This window comes from Pogona vitticeps, chromosome 3 (assembly GCF_051106095.1).
Source record: "Pogona vitticeps strain Pit_001003342236 chromosome 3, PviZW2.1, whole genome shotgun sequence".
Taxonomy (NCBI): domain Eukaryota; kingdom Metazoa; phylum Chordata; class Lepidosauria; order Squamata; family Agamidae; genus Pogona; species Pogona vitticeps.
Window position 1 is genome coordinate 246,190,083 of NC_135785.1, and position 14,239 is coordinate 246,204,321.

General features: G+C 40.7%; 1 protein-coding gene across 3 annotated transcripts in view; it reads left to right on the plus strand.

Moving 5' to 3' along the window:
* The window catches only part of GUCY1A2 (guanylate cyclase 1 soluble subunit alpha 2), a 241,217-nt gene that overhangs the window by 31,155 nt on the left and 195,823 nt on the right, over positions 1-14,239 (plus strand). For all 3 annotated transcript variants that reach the window (XM_078390083.1, XM_078390084.1, XM_072993644.2), the window contains exon 4: positions 10,578-11,296. In XM_078390083.1, coding sequence (XP_078246209.1) covers positions 10,578-11,296 — 719 coding nt within the window. The remainder of the gene's footprint in view (positions 1-10,577; positions 11,297-14,239) is intronic.

Genomic DNA, 14,239 nt, shown 5'->3' on the forward strand with positions numbered 1-14,239 from the left:
TTAGATATCTGAAATTCGTTCGTTCGTTTAGTCGTTTAGTCGTGTCCGACTCTTCGTGACCCCATGGACCAGAGCACACTAGGCCCTCCTATCTGAAATACTGTCCTGTAGAAGATGGAGCAAGCTTGTTTTATTATTCCAGTGGATAGGATCCAAATGAATGGATTCCAGTTTGAAGAAAGGAGATTCTGAGAATGTGATGTAACTACAAAAAAGAGGCAAATACTGTTTTAGGCTTCATTAATAGAAGTATAATTTCCAAATCCTATAAGGTACTAACTAGTTCCCCTCTATCCGGCACTGGTTAGGCTTCATCTTGAGTTCTGTGTACCATTTCTGAACATCGCACTTCAAGGAGGATGCTGGCAAATTGGAACAAGTTCAAAGGAGGGAACAAGGATGATTAGAGGGCTGGAAACCAGGCTCTATGAGGAAAGACTGAAAGAACGGGGCATGTTTAGCCTTGAGAAAAGAAGACTTGAGGGAAGATATTATAACACTTTTCAAATACTTGAAAGGTTGTCTTACAGAGGAAGGGCAGGATCTGTTCTTGATCAACCCAGAGTGCAGGACATGCAACAATGGGCTGAAGTTACAAGAAGACAGATTTTGGTTGAATATCAGGAAAAGCTTCCTAGTTATTAGAGTAGTACGACAATGGAACCAATTACCTCAAGAGGTGGTGAGTGCTCCAACACTGGAGGCAGTGAAGATAAATTTAGACAACTACCTGGCAGATAGCCTTTGATTTGTATTCCTGCATTGAGTAGGGGATTGGACTCCAAGGCCTTTTAGGCCCCTTCCAACTTCATTATTCTATGATTATATGATTCTAAGAACCTCCTTATGGTAAAAGCAGTTTGATAGAGGAACCAATTACCTTGGAAGGTACTGGATTCTCCTTCAATGGAGGATTAAGTTTAGTTTGGCCATCTTTAGTTGTATTTTTTCTTCATTGGAAGGGATTAGACTAGATGATCCAGGGGATCCCATCCAGCACCATAATTCTGTAATTAGTCTATGTAAGCTTTGGCCCCACGACACGACTGGGTAGTTCTTGTTCTTTTTCCCCCCCCATCTCGAGATGGTTCTCCTCGTTTACATAGTAATATCCGTTTTACAAATACCTGTACAGTGGTGCCTCGCTTAACGAGGGTAATCCGTTCCAGAGAAATCGCTGTAGAGCGAAATCCTCGTTCAGCGAAATAAAAAAATCCCATTGAAACGCATTGAAAACCTGTTCAATGTGTTCCAATGGGCCGAAAAACTCACCATCTAGTGAAGATCCTCCATAGGGGCGGCCATTTTCGGTGCCTGTAAAGCAAGGAATCCATCCAAAAACACAGCGGGGAGCCATTTTACACAGCGGGCGGCCATTTTGAAGCCTCCAGTCAGCTGTTTTAAAAACGTCATAATGTGAAGAATCGGTTCCCGAAGCAGGGAACTGATCTTCGCAAAGCGGATTTTGCCTATTAAAACGTCATTTTGCGATTGCAAAAGTGATCGCAAAACAGTCATCGTATAGCGGTTTTGTCGTTTAATGAGGCAATCGTTAAGTGAGGCACCACTGTAGAAAGGTGCTGTCTCTTCCTCCAGGGTTGTTTCCATAGCTGTTGGAGGATGTGTTCTCCTACCCTACCCCCAATTCTGTTGCGTGGTTTTAGCTTACATAACCTGAAGGCAATGAAGCAATGATTTCATCCAGCCAGGTCTTGTGTAGGCGAAGGTCTCAATGCATTGCGTACCAGGTTCCTTCTTAATTTCTCTGGAGCTTTTGAAGGAGATATTCTGTGCAGATTGCTCATTTAGTGCCTTCCAAGAAACTTTTTTTTTTAGATTTTGCTGTGGGATTCTCACATTTTAACTTTATGGTGTGCCGAAAGCTGTGCAATGAAATTCTCCCTGTTTGCAGATATCATGGGAGGCCCCTTGTCTCCTTCTTCCTGTGTGTGTGCATTGTTCAAGTGAATTTATGACCAAAGAAGACTTCCACTGTCCCACTTTCCTTTTCAGTCACATTTTTGCACAAGCAGTTGCAGTTTTTTGTCACCAGGGCAACATATTTGCATCTTAGCAACTATCCTATTCTCTTGCCCAGCTCCTATTGGGCCATTCTATCTGGGAAAGAGAACCCGGGACAGAATGTGAATGGCTGTGATGCTTGCTGGAACTAATTAACTGGAAATATATAATGTGTTTAATAGATTTTGAATGGCATCCTAACTTATCAAGAAGGCTAAGACCAGCTGAGCTGACTCTGGACTGGTTGAAGTCTCCCAGCAAACACCAGGGCAGCTTCCTTTTTGAAAAGGAAGCTAGGTCATGCAGCCTTTCAGGTGAGCCACACTTAAGTGTGGATCTGTTGGGTGGAACTTGCAGAATTCTAGGAGCAGAGGTTGAAAGAAATGCAAAAGGCACGTTCCTAGAATCCACCCCCTCCCCAGGGTAGAGGTGTTCCTTACAACAGTCCTCATTTCTGGCTACATTTGTGCCAGCATAGTGGTCTGGAGGAGGTTTAGACTCAGCTTTTCCCTCATGCCATGCCTTCTCTGCCTTCTTCCACCTTTCTTTGACTGTTGTTACTGGCCAGTCTTAGCTGGGATTCCTGTGATCGACCAGCAGAAGGGCAGGTCTGCTGGCACAAGGGATTTACCCCCAGATTGGGCATATCTTTATGAGTGAAGATTGCACTGTTGAGTCTTCTGTCAAAATTAAGGAATAATTTATTTGGTTTATTTCACAACTTTCTCCCAATGCTGACATTCAGGGAAGTTCATAAGAAGATTGAAAAAAATAGGAACAAATAATTATAAATATAAAGTTACAGTATTTAAACACTATTAAATACATTTTGTAATATTGAAACACATTTGAATTAAACTAGGCACCTGGGGGAAAAAAGTTCAGCACCTATCTGTTAAAAGCCCTACCCGTTAAAACCCAGTGCCCAGAAGCCCATGATGATGATGCCTCTTGACATTGCGTTAGCACAGCCATCCATTTCTCCATTTTTGTATACTTGCACTGGGAAGCCCCTGTTCGCTCTCCCTCAATGGATTCTTCTTGTTGTTGTACAATATGCCCAATATTGTTGTACAATATGTATTGTCTCTGTCACACTCTGACTCTCACCTTCTTGCAAATCAGAAGAGAGATGTTTCAGATGCTGTGTGTTCAAAACACGCTCTAAGCTCCAATCGGAGGGACGATCTGAAGATCTCACCTCTCTTTTCCAAACTGGATTATGATTTTTTATTTGTGCTTTTTCACATATGTGGGCTTCGTAACATTAACACACCAGAGTGCGTGTACTAGAGACAGAGATTTCTTCAGACCCCCATTGAGTTGAAAAGTTAATGAAGAGCATTTAACAAACTCGTTGCCACAAGCCAGGGGAAAAAGCGAAAGCAGAATTCCTTAGATAAGAAGTTCTTGCAAACTACTTCAAACTATTCAGTTCTTAATCTTCCAAAACCCAGCCAGCTTTCCTCATATGTTTATTTAAAACACTGAACCTAATTGCTCGCATTTCAGAGAGGAAGAAATAAGATTTCAAACATTGTTTAGATTCAGCCGTGTGGAGAAACGGCAACTTAGCTGCTCATCCTGACGGGCGGAAGTGACCCCTCAAGCCTCTTTTGGAAGGAATTTCAATCCTTGTCTGTTATTTCTACCCCGGACATGCATTTTTTAAATTACACTCTTCTCCTAAAATTAGAAGATTATGAGCAATCCAGATTGTATGTTTCTTGCCACCCTATTGGTATTCTATTGGTATTGTATGGGCTGCTGAATATTTATATTATACAAAGTACCTAATTCTTGCCCTTAGGAAATAAGTATTCCAGTCAAAGTGAAAAAAAATTGGTCTTTTACAGCTGCCTTTCAGTTCTTGGCTGAAGTCATCCTTTTGTGAGATTTTATTTGAAATGATGCCACAGACAAAATGTTTGGGTTTACATGTTTTCTTTCTATTTGGCATGTGTTTAGTATAGAAATATTCCTAGAGTATACCATGACACTTCATAGGACATGTACCAAAATTCTAGCCTGTTACCCAAAAATGTAGCCCTCTAGAGTCAGTGCCATGCCAGGCATGGCTCCGCCTCCTGGATCAACCAGCCCTCTCATTAGATAGGAGCCCTGTGGTGTAGTATTTAAACTGCAATACTGCAGCCCAGACTCTGCTCATGACCTGAGTTTGATCCCGGTGGACTCAGGTAGATGGCTCAAGGTTGACTCAGCCTTTCATCTTTCTGAGCTTGGTGAAATGAGTATCCAGGTTTTGGGTGGCATGGAAAGGCAGAACATTTTAGTTATTTGCTGAGTATGCTGTTGAACTTCTGGGGAAGGCACTTGTGGGTTGTACAAAGTAACTTGTGCAATGAATCTTGTTGTGAAAAGCAACGGGAGAAGTGCAGAATTTGGAAGCAATTAGTTGTCAATAACAGTTACTCAGAACTAGTTACTTTGAGATAACGAGTAATATAACTATAAGTTATAATGTTATCTTAAAACTGGAATTAATAGCACCTGGTTACCTTCAAATTTTATTTTAAAAAGCATTTTAAGGCATTTTGACAGAAGTTGTTCAGGTTTTATTAGAGTTATCTTTGGTTTTGATATGTTTTCATTTTATAAACAAAATGAGCTTACATTGTTATTATGACTTAAATATTTTCAAACAAATTCAACATTTTACTTGGAATCTTTTTTAATTGTATTTTTTTTTAATTTACTGCATTTATATGTGACCCAAGATGTTCTCTTGGGGAGGTTTAAAATCATAAAAACACAAAACAATCAATAGAATCAGGACCATAATGAATAAGTCAGCTTGATGCAGTGGCAAGACGTTAAAAGGTGTTAGGATGCTAGCAATGACTCTTAAAATAGTAAAATCCAAACAAATACATGAAAAAAATATTAGGTACTATGTGTTACAATCATCAGGAGAGGCTTTTCTCTTGGTCTTGTCATCTTCACAAGTGCACTTGATGGATACACAGGAGAGGGCCTTCTCTGTTGCTGCTCGCAGACTGTGGAACTCCCTCCCACAGGAGGCCAGGCTGACCCCATCTTTACTGTCTTTCTGTAAGCAGACAAAGACTTTTCTACCATTTCCTGAGTGACTGGCTGCCTTAGTGGGGTTTTTAAATGGATGGTTGTGCCTTACTGCTTTGAACGTGATTTGGTGTTGGTTGTATTTTTTTTAGTATAGTAATTGTTTAATCCTTTTTACTATTAGACTTTGAGTAGAGTAGACTATGTCTAGATGGGCGGCATATAAATGCAATAAATAAATAAATAAATAAATATTTGTATACTCACTGTTGTTAGCTTTAATATTGTCTTTCGGTGATTTAAGAGACCTTGAGTTGTTTTTAAGGAGAAAGACAGAGTAAAAATATTTTAAATATGCCTGCCAGAAGAGGATAGTTACAGCCTAGCATCTAAATCTATCTACGTCCCTGAGAAAGGAAGGAGTTTCATTGTTAAGGCTCTTTTCCTGGTAGCCACTCATCAACTCATTGTGGATGATGACACCTGGAGAAGACTGTCTGAAGATTGCTTTAATAATTAGGCAGGACCATATGGAAGAAATAGCTACAGACCTTCTTCTTTCAAGACAGGACAACTGTTTAGCATACACATTCTTGCTTTACTTAAATGTCAGGAACTCAAATGGAGACACCGAAAAATGTTAACATTTCAACATGAACATGTTGAAAGAATTAAGCGTTTTGATCACATAGTTACTACGGGAGTCACCCGTAAAAGGTTAATTACAACTTTTGGAAGTGTCAAATTTGTCTTATTTGTTAACTCTTCATTATGTTGCTAATTAATTCCTTAGAAAAATCTCCATTCTAGAAACTGGAAAAAAAATCTTCCTCATATCATTGATATATTAAAGATCAGGCTATTGAACTTTGCTGTGATAGATACCAATCCTGAGTTTTTTCTTTCTCCCTGCCAATATTGTCTCTATGGGGCAAGTCCAAGACGTTTTACTGTTTGGGGCACAGCAGCAAATGACAGTCTCCCCAGCAATCCAAATCAAGGTAGAAAACATTCAAAGCCAGGCATCTTATTACAGCAGAAGTACCTTTCCACATTCTTGCCAGGGAGAAATTGAATAGCAAACAATTCACTTCTTATGAAATCCAGAACCTGTTGCCTGAGGCAGCTGTTTCTATGTTTTGGAAGTCAAGAGTCATACGTTCTCTGCTGTTGTGGTTTATGCGGCACCCCATCCTGTAACTCTTTAAAAAATGTGCAGTGGTGCCCCGCTTGACGACGATAATCCGCTCCAGGAAAATCACTGTTAACTGAAATTGTTGTCAAGCGGGAAAAAAACCCATTGGAATGCATTGAAAACTGGTTAATGCATTCCAATGGGGAAATACCTCATCGTCCAGCGAATATCGCCCATAGAGAACCGCCGATCAGCTGTTTAAAATGGCTGTCTTCCGAAGCAGGGGTCCAGAAAACAGACATTTTGAGAAGGGAGGGAAGCCATTTTACGAAGGGAAGCCATTTTGTGGAGCCGGAAAAATAGTTGTTTTACGAACAAATGTTTCTCGAAGCAGGCACCTAATTGACGTCAAGTGAAAAAACCCCATAGGAACCATCGTTTTGCGATCGCAATAGTGATCGCAAAAAAAACCATCATAAAGCGATTTCGTCATCTAACGGGTCATCGTCAAGTGGGGCACCACTGTATTAGTTACATTTATACACCACCTTTTCTCCATTGAGCTCAGGGTGATGTATAGAGCTCTCATCCTCCTTACCTTAACTTTCCCACTCTATCCTGTGAACTGGATCAAACTGAAAAACAGTGACCGACCCAAGGTCATCCAGCAATTTCCACTATTCCGTGAGAACTAGAACCCATCTGTCTCATAACCCAATCCGACTCTAACCAGTATATCGCACAAGCTTTCTTTGCACAGTATCCTGTTAAAAGCCAGTGGTATTTGACAGGTTTCTGGAGGGGGTGAGTGGAATTGCTGCCATGGAGACTGGGCTTTTGAAAAACCTTCCCATAATTCTTTGCTAGATTAGGCAAGAGAGTTCCTTGATCACCCCCAAATGTCAAAAAAATTGCTACAGATACATTTGATCATTCTTAGAAAGCTCAGTTTCCATGTTACCTTTTCCCTCTTGCTGGTGCTGTGCAGAAAAGAAATTATTTTTTTGCCCTGAGGTAATTGCTACTGAAGGGTAAAATCTTTAAAAGAGCCACTTCTCAGGAAAGATAGTAAAGTTCAAAAGATTGGGAGCCATCTTAAAACAGGTTGCTGTCTTAAATCAGCCCTTCAAGGTAATAGTTTACCCAAACAAGACCATTTTTGTTGCAAATTTTCATTCTGTGGTCTGTTTTCCAGGAACTATTCGTTCCCGGTACTTTGACCTTTTTGTTAATCAAAAGCATGAGCTTCTATGAGAAGAGCTAAGGAAAGCTAAAAAATATTATTTATTTTTATTTGATTTATGTACTGCCCCATTAGTGCACACATTATTCTAGGCAGTTCATGAGTTTAAATTTAAAAACCCCTCAGACGTCATATAACAATTCATAAGACAATATGGCGATTAAACAAACAAACAAACAAAAAACAACAGAGAAAAAGAAAGAAAAAAGTATTAATAGCATCCAGGAGACTCAGTTGTTGAAGGCAGTTTTGAATAATTCTATTTTCAACAATTTCCTGAACATAAGAAGGGAAGGAGCCTGTCATATCTCCACTAGTAAGCTATTCCAGTAACTGGAGACCACTACCAAAAAAGCCCAATTCCTTGTCTTCACCTTTCTGGCCTCCCTCAGTGTGGCACTTTTAGCACTATGGATTGAGAGGAGCAGGTCAAACAGGTCACTGATTTCTGGGAGAGACATTCTGATGAGTATTGAAGCCTTGAACAATCAGGGGCTTTATAGGTCATAACTAGTACCTTGAATTAGGCATGGAAACTGACAGGGAGCCAGTGGAGGTACCCCAAGACTGGGGATACATAATCAGATTTATTAGTTCCGGAAATCAGTCTGGCTGCTACATTTTGGATCTTCTGTACTGTTTTCAAGAGCAGCCCTATGTAGAGAGCATTATAGTAGTGCTGCATTTGGCATTTATTATCCAGGTAGGGGCACAACTGGTCATCTGGAGTTGATAAAAGGCACTCCAGGCCATAGCTGATATTTGAGCCTTGATAGAGAGTGTCAGGTCCAGAAGTAAACTGCAGACCAAGTCCTTTAAGGAGACCGCAGAAGCCTGTGCTGCAGGGTCAGAAGGCCAGCAGTCGTAAAATCGAATCCACGCGACGGTGTGAGCTCCCATCACTTTGCCGCAGCTCCTCGCCAACCTAGCAGTTCGAAAGCATACAAATGCGAGTAGATAAATAGATACCATCTCTGTGGGAAGGTAAAACGGCGTTCCCTAGTCACACTGGCCACGTGGCAACGGAAACTGTCTTTGGACAAGCGCTGGCTCTATGGCTTGAAAACGGGATGAGCGCCACCCCCTAAAGTCAGACATGACTGGACAAAAAAAAAATGTCAAGGGGAACATTTACCTTTATCTTTAACCTCATCAAGGCCAGGTATGTTTCTTTCTAAACAGTCCAGCAATCCTCCTAACAGTAGATTTTCTGTCTTATTCTGGATTCATCTTGTTTGTTGGCACTGGTCCAGTGCATTATTGATGCTAAACAGCTAAGGGAAGGAAGAGCAGTGCTGTCTGCTAGCTAATCATTGTTGAGGTTACCAGGAGCAGTATTATATCATAGATAATGGGTAGAGGGAGATTCATAGGGAGGAAGACAGGCTGTTACAGGAGAGCATGCTCCAGATATATCTGTCTCATGCTCTGGTCCTCTTAAGCTGCCAGAATCAAGGTAACCTTACTAGCCAACCATCTGATCTGTGCATGCTGCTGCTAAATGCCAGGTTGGTCCGAAATAAATCTGAATTAATTTGTGAACTTATAGGGAAAAAAGCTGACGTGGTTTGTGTAACAGAAACCTGGGTTTCTGTTATACAACATTATACAATACTCTGGGTGGGTATGGAAGGTGGGATCAACCTTTTTGAGATATGCTCCCCAGGATATTCCATCCAGCATCATGGCAGATCAGAGGGGCAAGGAGGAGGTGTTGCCATAGTCCATACAACATCTCTTAAGGTTGGCAGGTTCTCTGCCCATTCAGGCCCAGGCCTGGAGAGTCTCCACCTGTCGTTGGACCAGTGGGATAGCATGGGACGTGCACATTGGTGTACTGCTTTCCCCATGACTCAATACAAGTTAATTGAGAGGGTGGTGGCTGATCAGTTGCAGACATTCTAGGAAAGTCTGGATCCATTTCAATCGGAGCTTATGATTATTACTCTTCCTGTCTTTTTTCAAAACACAAGCAGTATAGTTTACAGATACCGTGGTCTTCAAATAATTGTGCTACTGGACTGTCTTCTGGACCATGAAGATTGCTTTTCCTTTTCTTTTCACGTTACAAAGATGGGGGGCCCACTGGACTTCTTTTCTCAATCTTCCAGCAGTGTGTACAAAAGTGTACGGCAATTTGGATCTGCTTTACATACCTGACAGGACTGGCTTAAGACTTATTTCTTCCTGAGGCAGGATAGCAAATGTCACACGCTCCAAGTCAAAGTGGCCAGGAACCAAAATCTGTCAAGTTACATCAGCAGAGGAGGCAGCACCAGATGCGTCTCTTCTTATTTCTGCCAGTGAAAACGCAACAATAACAAGCAATTCGTTGCCACAGTTGCTGCGTGAAGTTCATCTGGTTCATTTGTCTAGAATGGATAGTATAGCTCAGTGACTGAACATCCCTGGGCCTAAACTGGCCCCTGAAAAAGAATAACCTAATATTCCAGTTGCTAAGCAAGTGGTGAGAGAGGTCTACAAAGGAAGTTTTATTTGTAGTTCAGAGTTGGGATTTGAGGCATTGCCTCTATTCCATTTATTTATTTGATGTATATCCCACCTCAAGGGGCTCGTAGCATGCTATAAAAAAACACACAGGTAAGCAGTTGATTTAAAAGATGACTGTGCAGCCAGTTTTAAAAGTTGTATCTCTGTGTGTAAATATATACATATTTTTTCAATTTTTCATGCCAAAACATGAAGTATCTTGTATATAGGATATGTTATAAGAATTTTTAAAGCACATAGTGTATATATATATACAGTAGTTATATCTCCAGGGCATATTTTTGTAATGTTATGTAAAACTTTTGATAATTTCTTATTTATGGGCTAGTATCTAATTGGATAAATGTCCCTCCCTCCCAAAATCCCAGTGGACCCATCATGTGACTCATCATGTGACTAATAGCCAGGGGTGATGCTTATGCTGCTGCCACTCTGCCTCAAGATTAGGCTATGGCATATTGGTAATATGTTGTCTAAACTGGATGCTAAAACGGAGGATCACCTTTTTGGTTTGAAGTAGTATAAGTATTGAATGCATCTCCACAACCCTTTCATAGTTACGCAGCATCACTGATATGCCACACTGGTGTCAGGCTGATATCATATCTATACATTGCTTTCCAGGCTTGAAGTTTGAAGAACTGCAAGAGAAATTTGGAGCGGAGTTCTTCAACATCTGCTTCGATGAGAATGAGCGAGTTCTCCGCGCTGTGGGCGGCACCTTGCAAGATTTCTTTAATGGGTTTGATGCTTTGCTGGAGCATATCAGGACTTCGTTTGGAAGGCAGGCCATGTCAGAATCGCCTTCTTTCCTATGCAAGGAGCTCCCTGAAGGCAACCTTATGCTCCACTATTTCCACCCACATCAGATTGTTGGTTTTGCCATGATGGGTATGGTTAAGGCTGCTGCGAGGAAGATCTACCAACTGGAAGTTGAGGTTGAACAGATCACGAATGATAAATTGAGTGCTGAGGACTCCAACCCCGGCAACTGCAGCTGTCTCACTTTTATTATCAACGAACGCGAAAATGCAAATATCACAAAAGTACTTCCACTAGGGACCTCCCAGTCTCCCTCAGACCTGAGGATAAGCATCAACACCTTCTGCCGAGCTTTCCCTTTCCATCTGATGTTCGACCCCACCATGGTGGTCCTGCAGTTAGGGGAAGGACTCAGGAAACAACTCAAGTGTGATGCCCACAAGGCCCTGAAGTTCCAAGACTGCTTTGAGATTGTTTCTCCAAAGATCAGTGCCACATTTGAGCTAGTCCTCCTGAGACTGTCTACGCCTTTTGTGATCCGAACCAAACTCGAAGCGTCAGGCTCTGAAAAGAAGGATAAGGTAACCATGTCAAATTAGTCTTGTAAAAGGAGAACAGTAATACATAGGAGATACCTTCTAGTGTGCGGGGGATGGTATAGGAGGCTTTCCAGGATTTTTTGAGAAGCATAATTGAGCATCCAAGTTCCACTGAAAAGGGATTATCAGCAGAGGGTGCAGTCTACAGGAGATCCTAGTGATCAGCTATCGCATGCCCCACCCAAAATAATCACAGACCTGCTTGTACAAAAGTTCACTTTTGGCCGTTTGAACTTCCCCAGGTTTTAAGACCGTCATCTCAGGCTCTTCTCTCTTGTCTCCCACTGAAACAGACTCAATTGGCAAAAACAGTTTAAAAGATGCAGCGCCTCTATGGCATTGACACCAATGCTATGGAGCTTTTTCTCTGGGGTAATGTTGTCAGCTGCCTTTCTTCTGCACATTTAAATTGTGCATTGGATGCATTTTTCTTTCAGAAGGCTCTTGATATTTGTTTGATTATAGTTTTAATATGGATATGTTTTAATGACTTTTTAAGAAGACCCATGGCTGCATTGTTTTGCATAAATTGGTTATTTGATTATTTATTGTTTTTTTAAAAAATATATTTTATGGTTTTTAATGGTCTTTTCTAAGTTGCCCTTTATGATAATATAATAAAAGGTAGGTTGTAAATATAGCTATTGAGATAATACAGGTAGAAAGATAAACAATCTGAAGTGGCCAGTTTTCGCCCAGGTAGTGTTCAGGAGGCCCAGAGAAATCAAATGACTTTATATTGTCTGGGTCATTATTTCCTATCTCAAATCTGTTTGTGTGTTGGTTAAAAAAAATTGGGTGACTCGAGAGCTCTCTTATGTTGATATCTATCGATTTATCTATTGGTCAATTGTATTATAAAACCTGTAGGCATTAGATTTCACAGTTGTCTAGCTGTGTAATTGAAAATCCATCATAGCTCTGAAGTAAGTGTGTGTGTGTGTGTGTGTGTGTGTGTGTGTGTGTGTGTGTGTGTGTGTGTGTGAGAGAGAGAGAGAGAGAGAGAGAGAGAGAGAGAGAGAGAGAGAGAGAGACCCTTTATTTTCATTCTCTTTAAAATTCAGATGGAGGGACCTGTAAGTCATTGTAGTGTCAGGGGTATCTGTCAGATTCTGCCTCAAAATTCCAGTTCTTCCTTACTCCATTGCTGCCTAGAACCCAGTGCAATCAATCTGCTTCTGCATGGGTGTGAGCAGGATTCTGAAGTGCTTTGGAAAGAACATCTTGAGATTTCCTTCATTCTATCACCTGTCACTGCGCATGTAGGGGGGGAAAGGTTGATCACGTCTGTTGGTGCCTGCAGCCTTTCAGAAACCAATCCATCCATCCATCGATCAATCAATAACTCGGCCTACCTACCTGAGAATCAAATTCTCTGTGTTTATCTCTTGCATGCCTTGTATTTGGTTGTCAAAGGATATTTAGGTTCTAGTGATTTCCAAAGTGAATTACAGTGACTAATTTGACAGCTGCCAGTGGCTGTGAAGGGGTAATGTGAAACAGCAGCTGACAACATAACACTTTATATATGTATGTCTGCGTGTATGAACTTTAAGGCACTTTGGATCGCCTCATGTCATTTTTAATTACAGCTGTTCAAAGCCTTCCAGCACTGCAAGGTCATGGCATTTAATTGGAAAAGGACGGCTTTTGTAAATGATTTGCTGGCATGTTCGTTTACATCCTAATGTGTGTGCTCATTGTTCCCCTTTCAGAGTACAGACTGACTTGCTTTTAGTGGTGTTGTTCTGTCATAACATCAACATGTTTTTCATTGCTTATTTTTATCTCTTCTCAAAGTGATGAGTGTCCTGCTGTTATGTGCAGTGCCAGCTTTTGCTCAAGAGATCAGACTGTTGCATATACTTCTCCATTTATATTATTGGAACAGGATGCAAACTAACAAATGTTTCTTCTTTAAAACTGAAAATAAATGGCATTCAAGCCAAAACATCCATCATAACTTTATTTAGGCTTAAAATGTAAAATTTTGCCTTTTGTTGCAAAATGTATTGCACTCTTTATATTTGATTTGCTTTCTTTAGCTAAGTCAGTCAAAACGTGAGTCTAAATCAATTAGCTAATTTCATATAGAGTACACTCATGGAATCAATGGGATTTATATAAGTGTTGACATACCATGTGGCAGCTGGTTGAACAAGTCTGCTAATGCTTGAGATTAGCAATTGGATTTGGGCCATGCCTTTGCAATCTTTATTATGAAATTATACATAATACAAGCTCAGATAAGCAAGGTTGATCTGATCTTCTTAAATCATTCTCAGCATTGGAGTCCAGAACCTGGAACAAAATATTCCATGGAATACACACAAAGCGCATCTTCAGAACCTGATATGCTTTCACCTTCTTACATTTGCAAATCTTCTCTATTTTCTCAAACTCTGTAGGTTTGTATCTTTTCTGTATTCTGTTTGTGTCTTCTCCCCACCAGGTCACCTTGTGACACTAAATAAATGAGATAAAAAGAGGGGAAACCAAGATTAACATGTTTAAAAAGCATAGATTCATTTTGGTTTCTTTTCTCTCCGTTAAACTATCTCTACAGTTTGCTCAGAAATTAGCAGAGAATATTCATTGAAAGTTTCAGGGAGCTGTAGACAAAAAATTCAGCAAATTAATATACTTGATTTTATGTTAATGTACAGGTACATATTGTTGTTGTTGTTTAGTCATTAAGTCGTGTCCAACTCTTTGTGACCCGATGGACCAGAGCACGCCAGGCCCTCCTGTCTTCCACTGCCTCCCGGAGTTTGGTCAGATTTATGTTGGTAGCTTCAATGACACTGTCCAACCACCTTGGATATGATGTCCTCTTCTCCTCTTGCCATCACACTTTCCCAACATCAGGGTCTTTTCCAGGGAGTCTTCTTTTCTCATGAGATGGCCAAAGTATTGGAGCCTCAG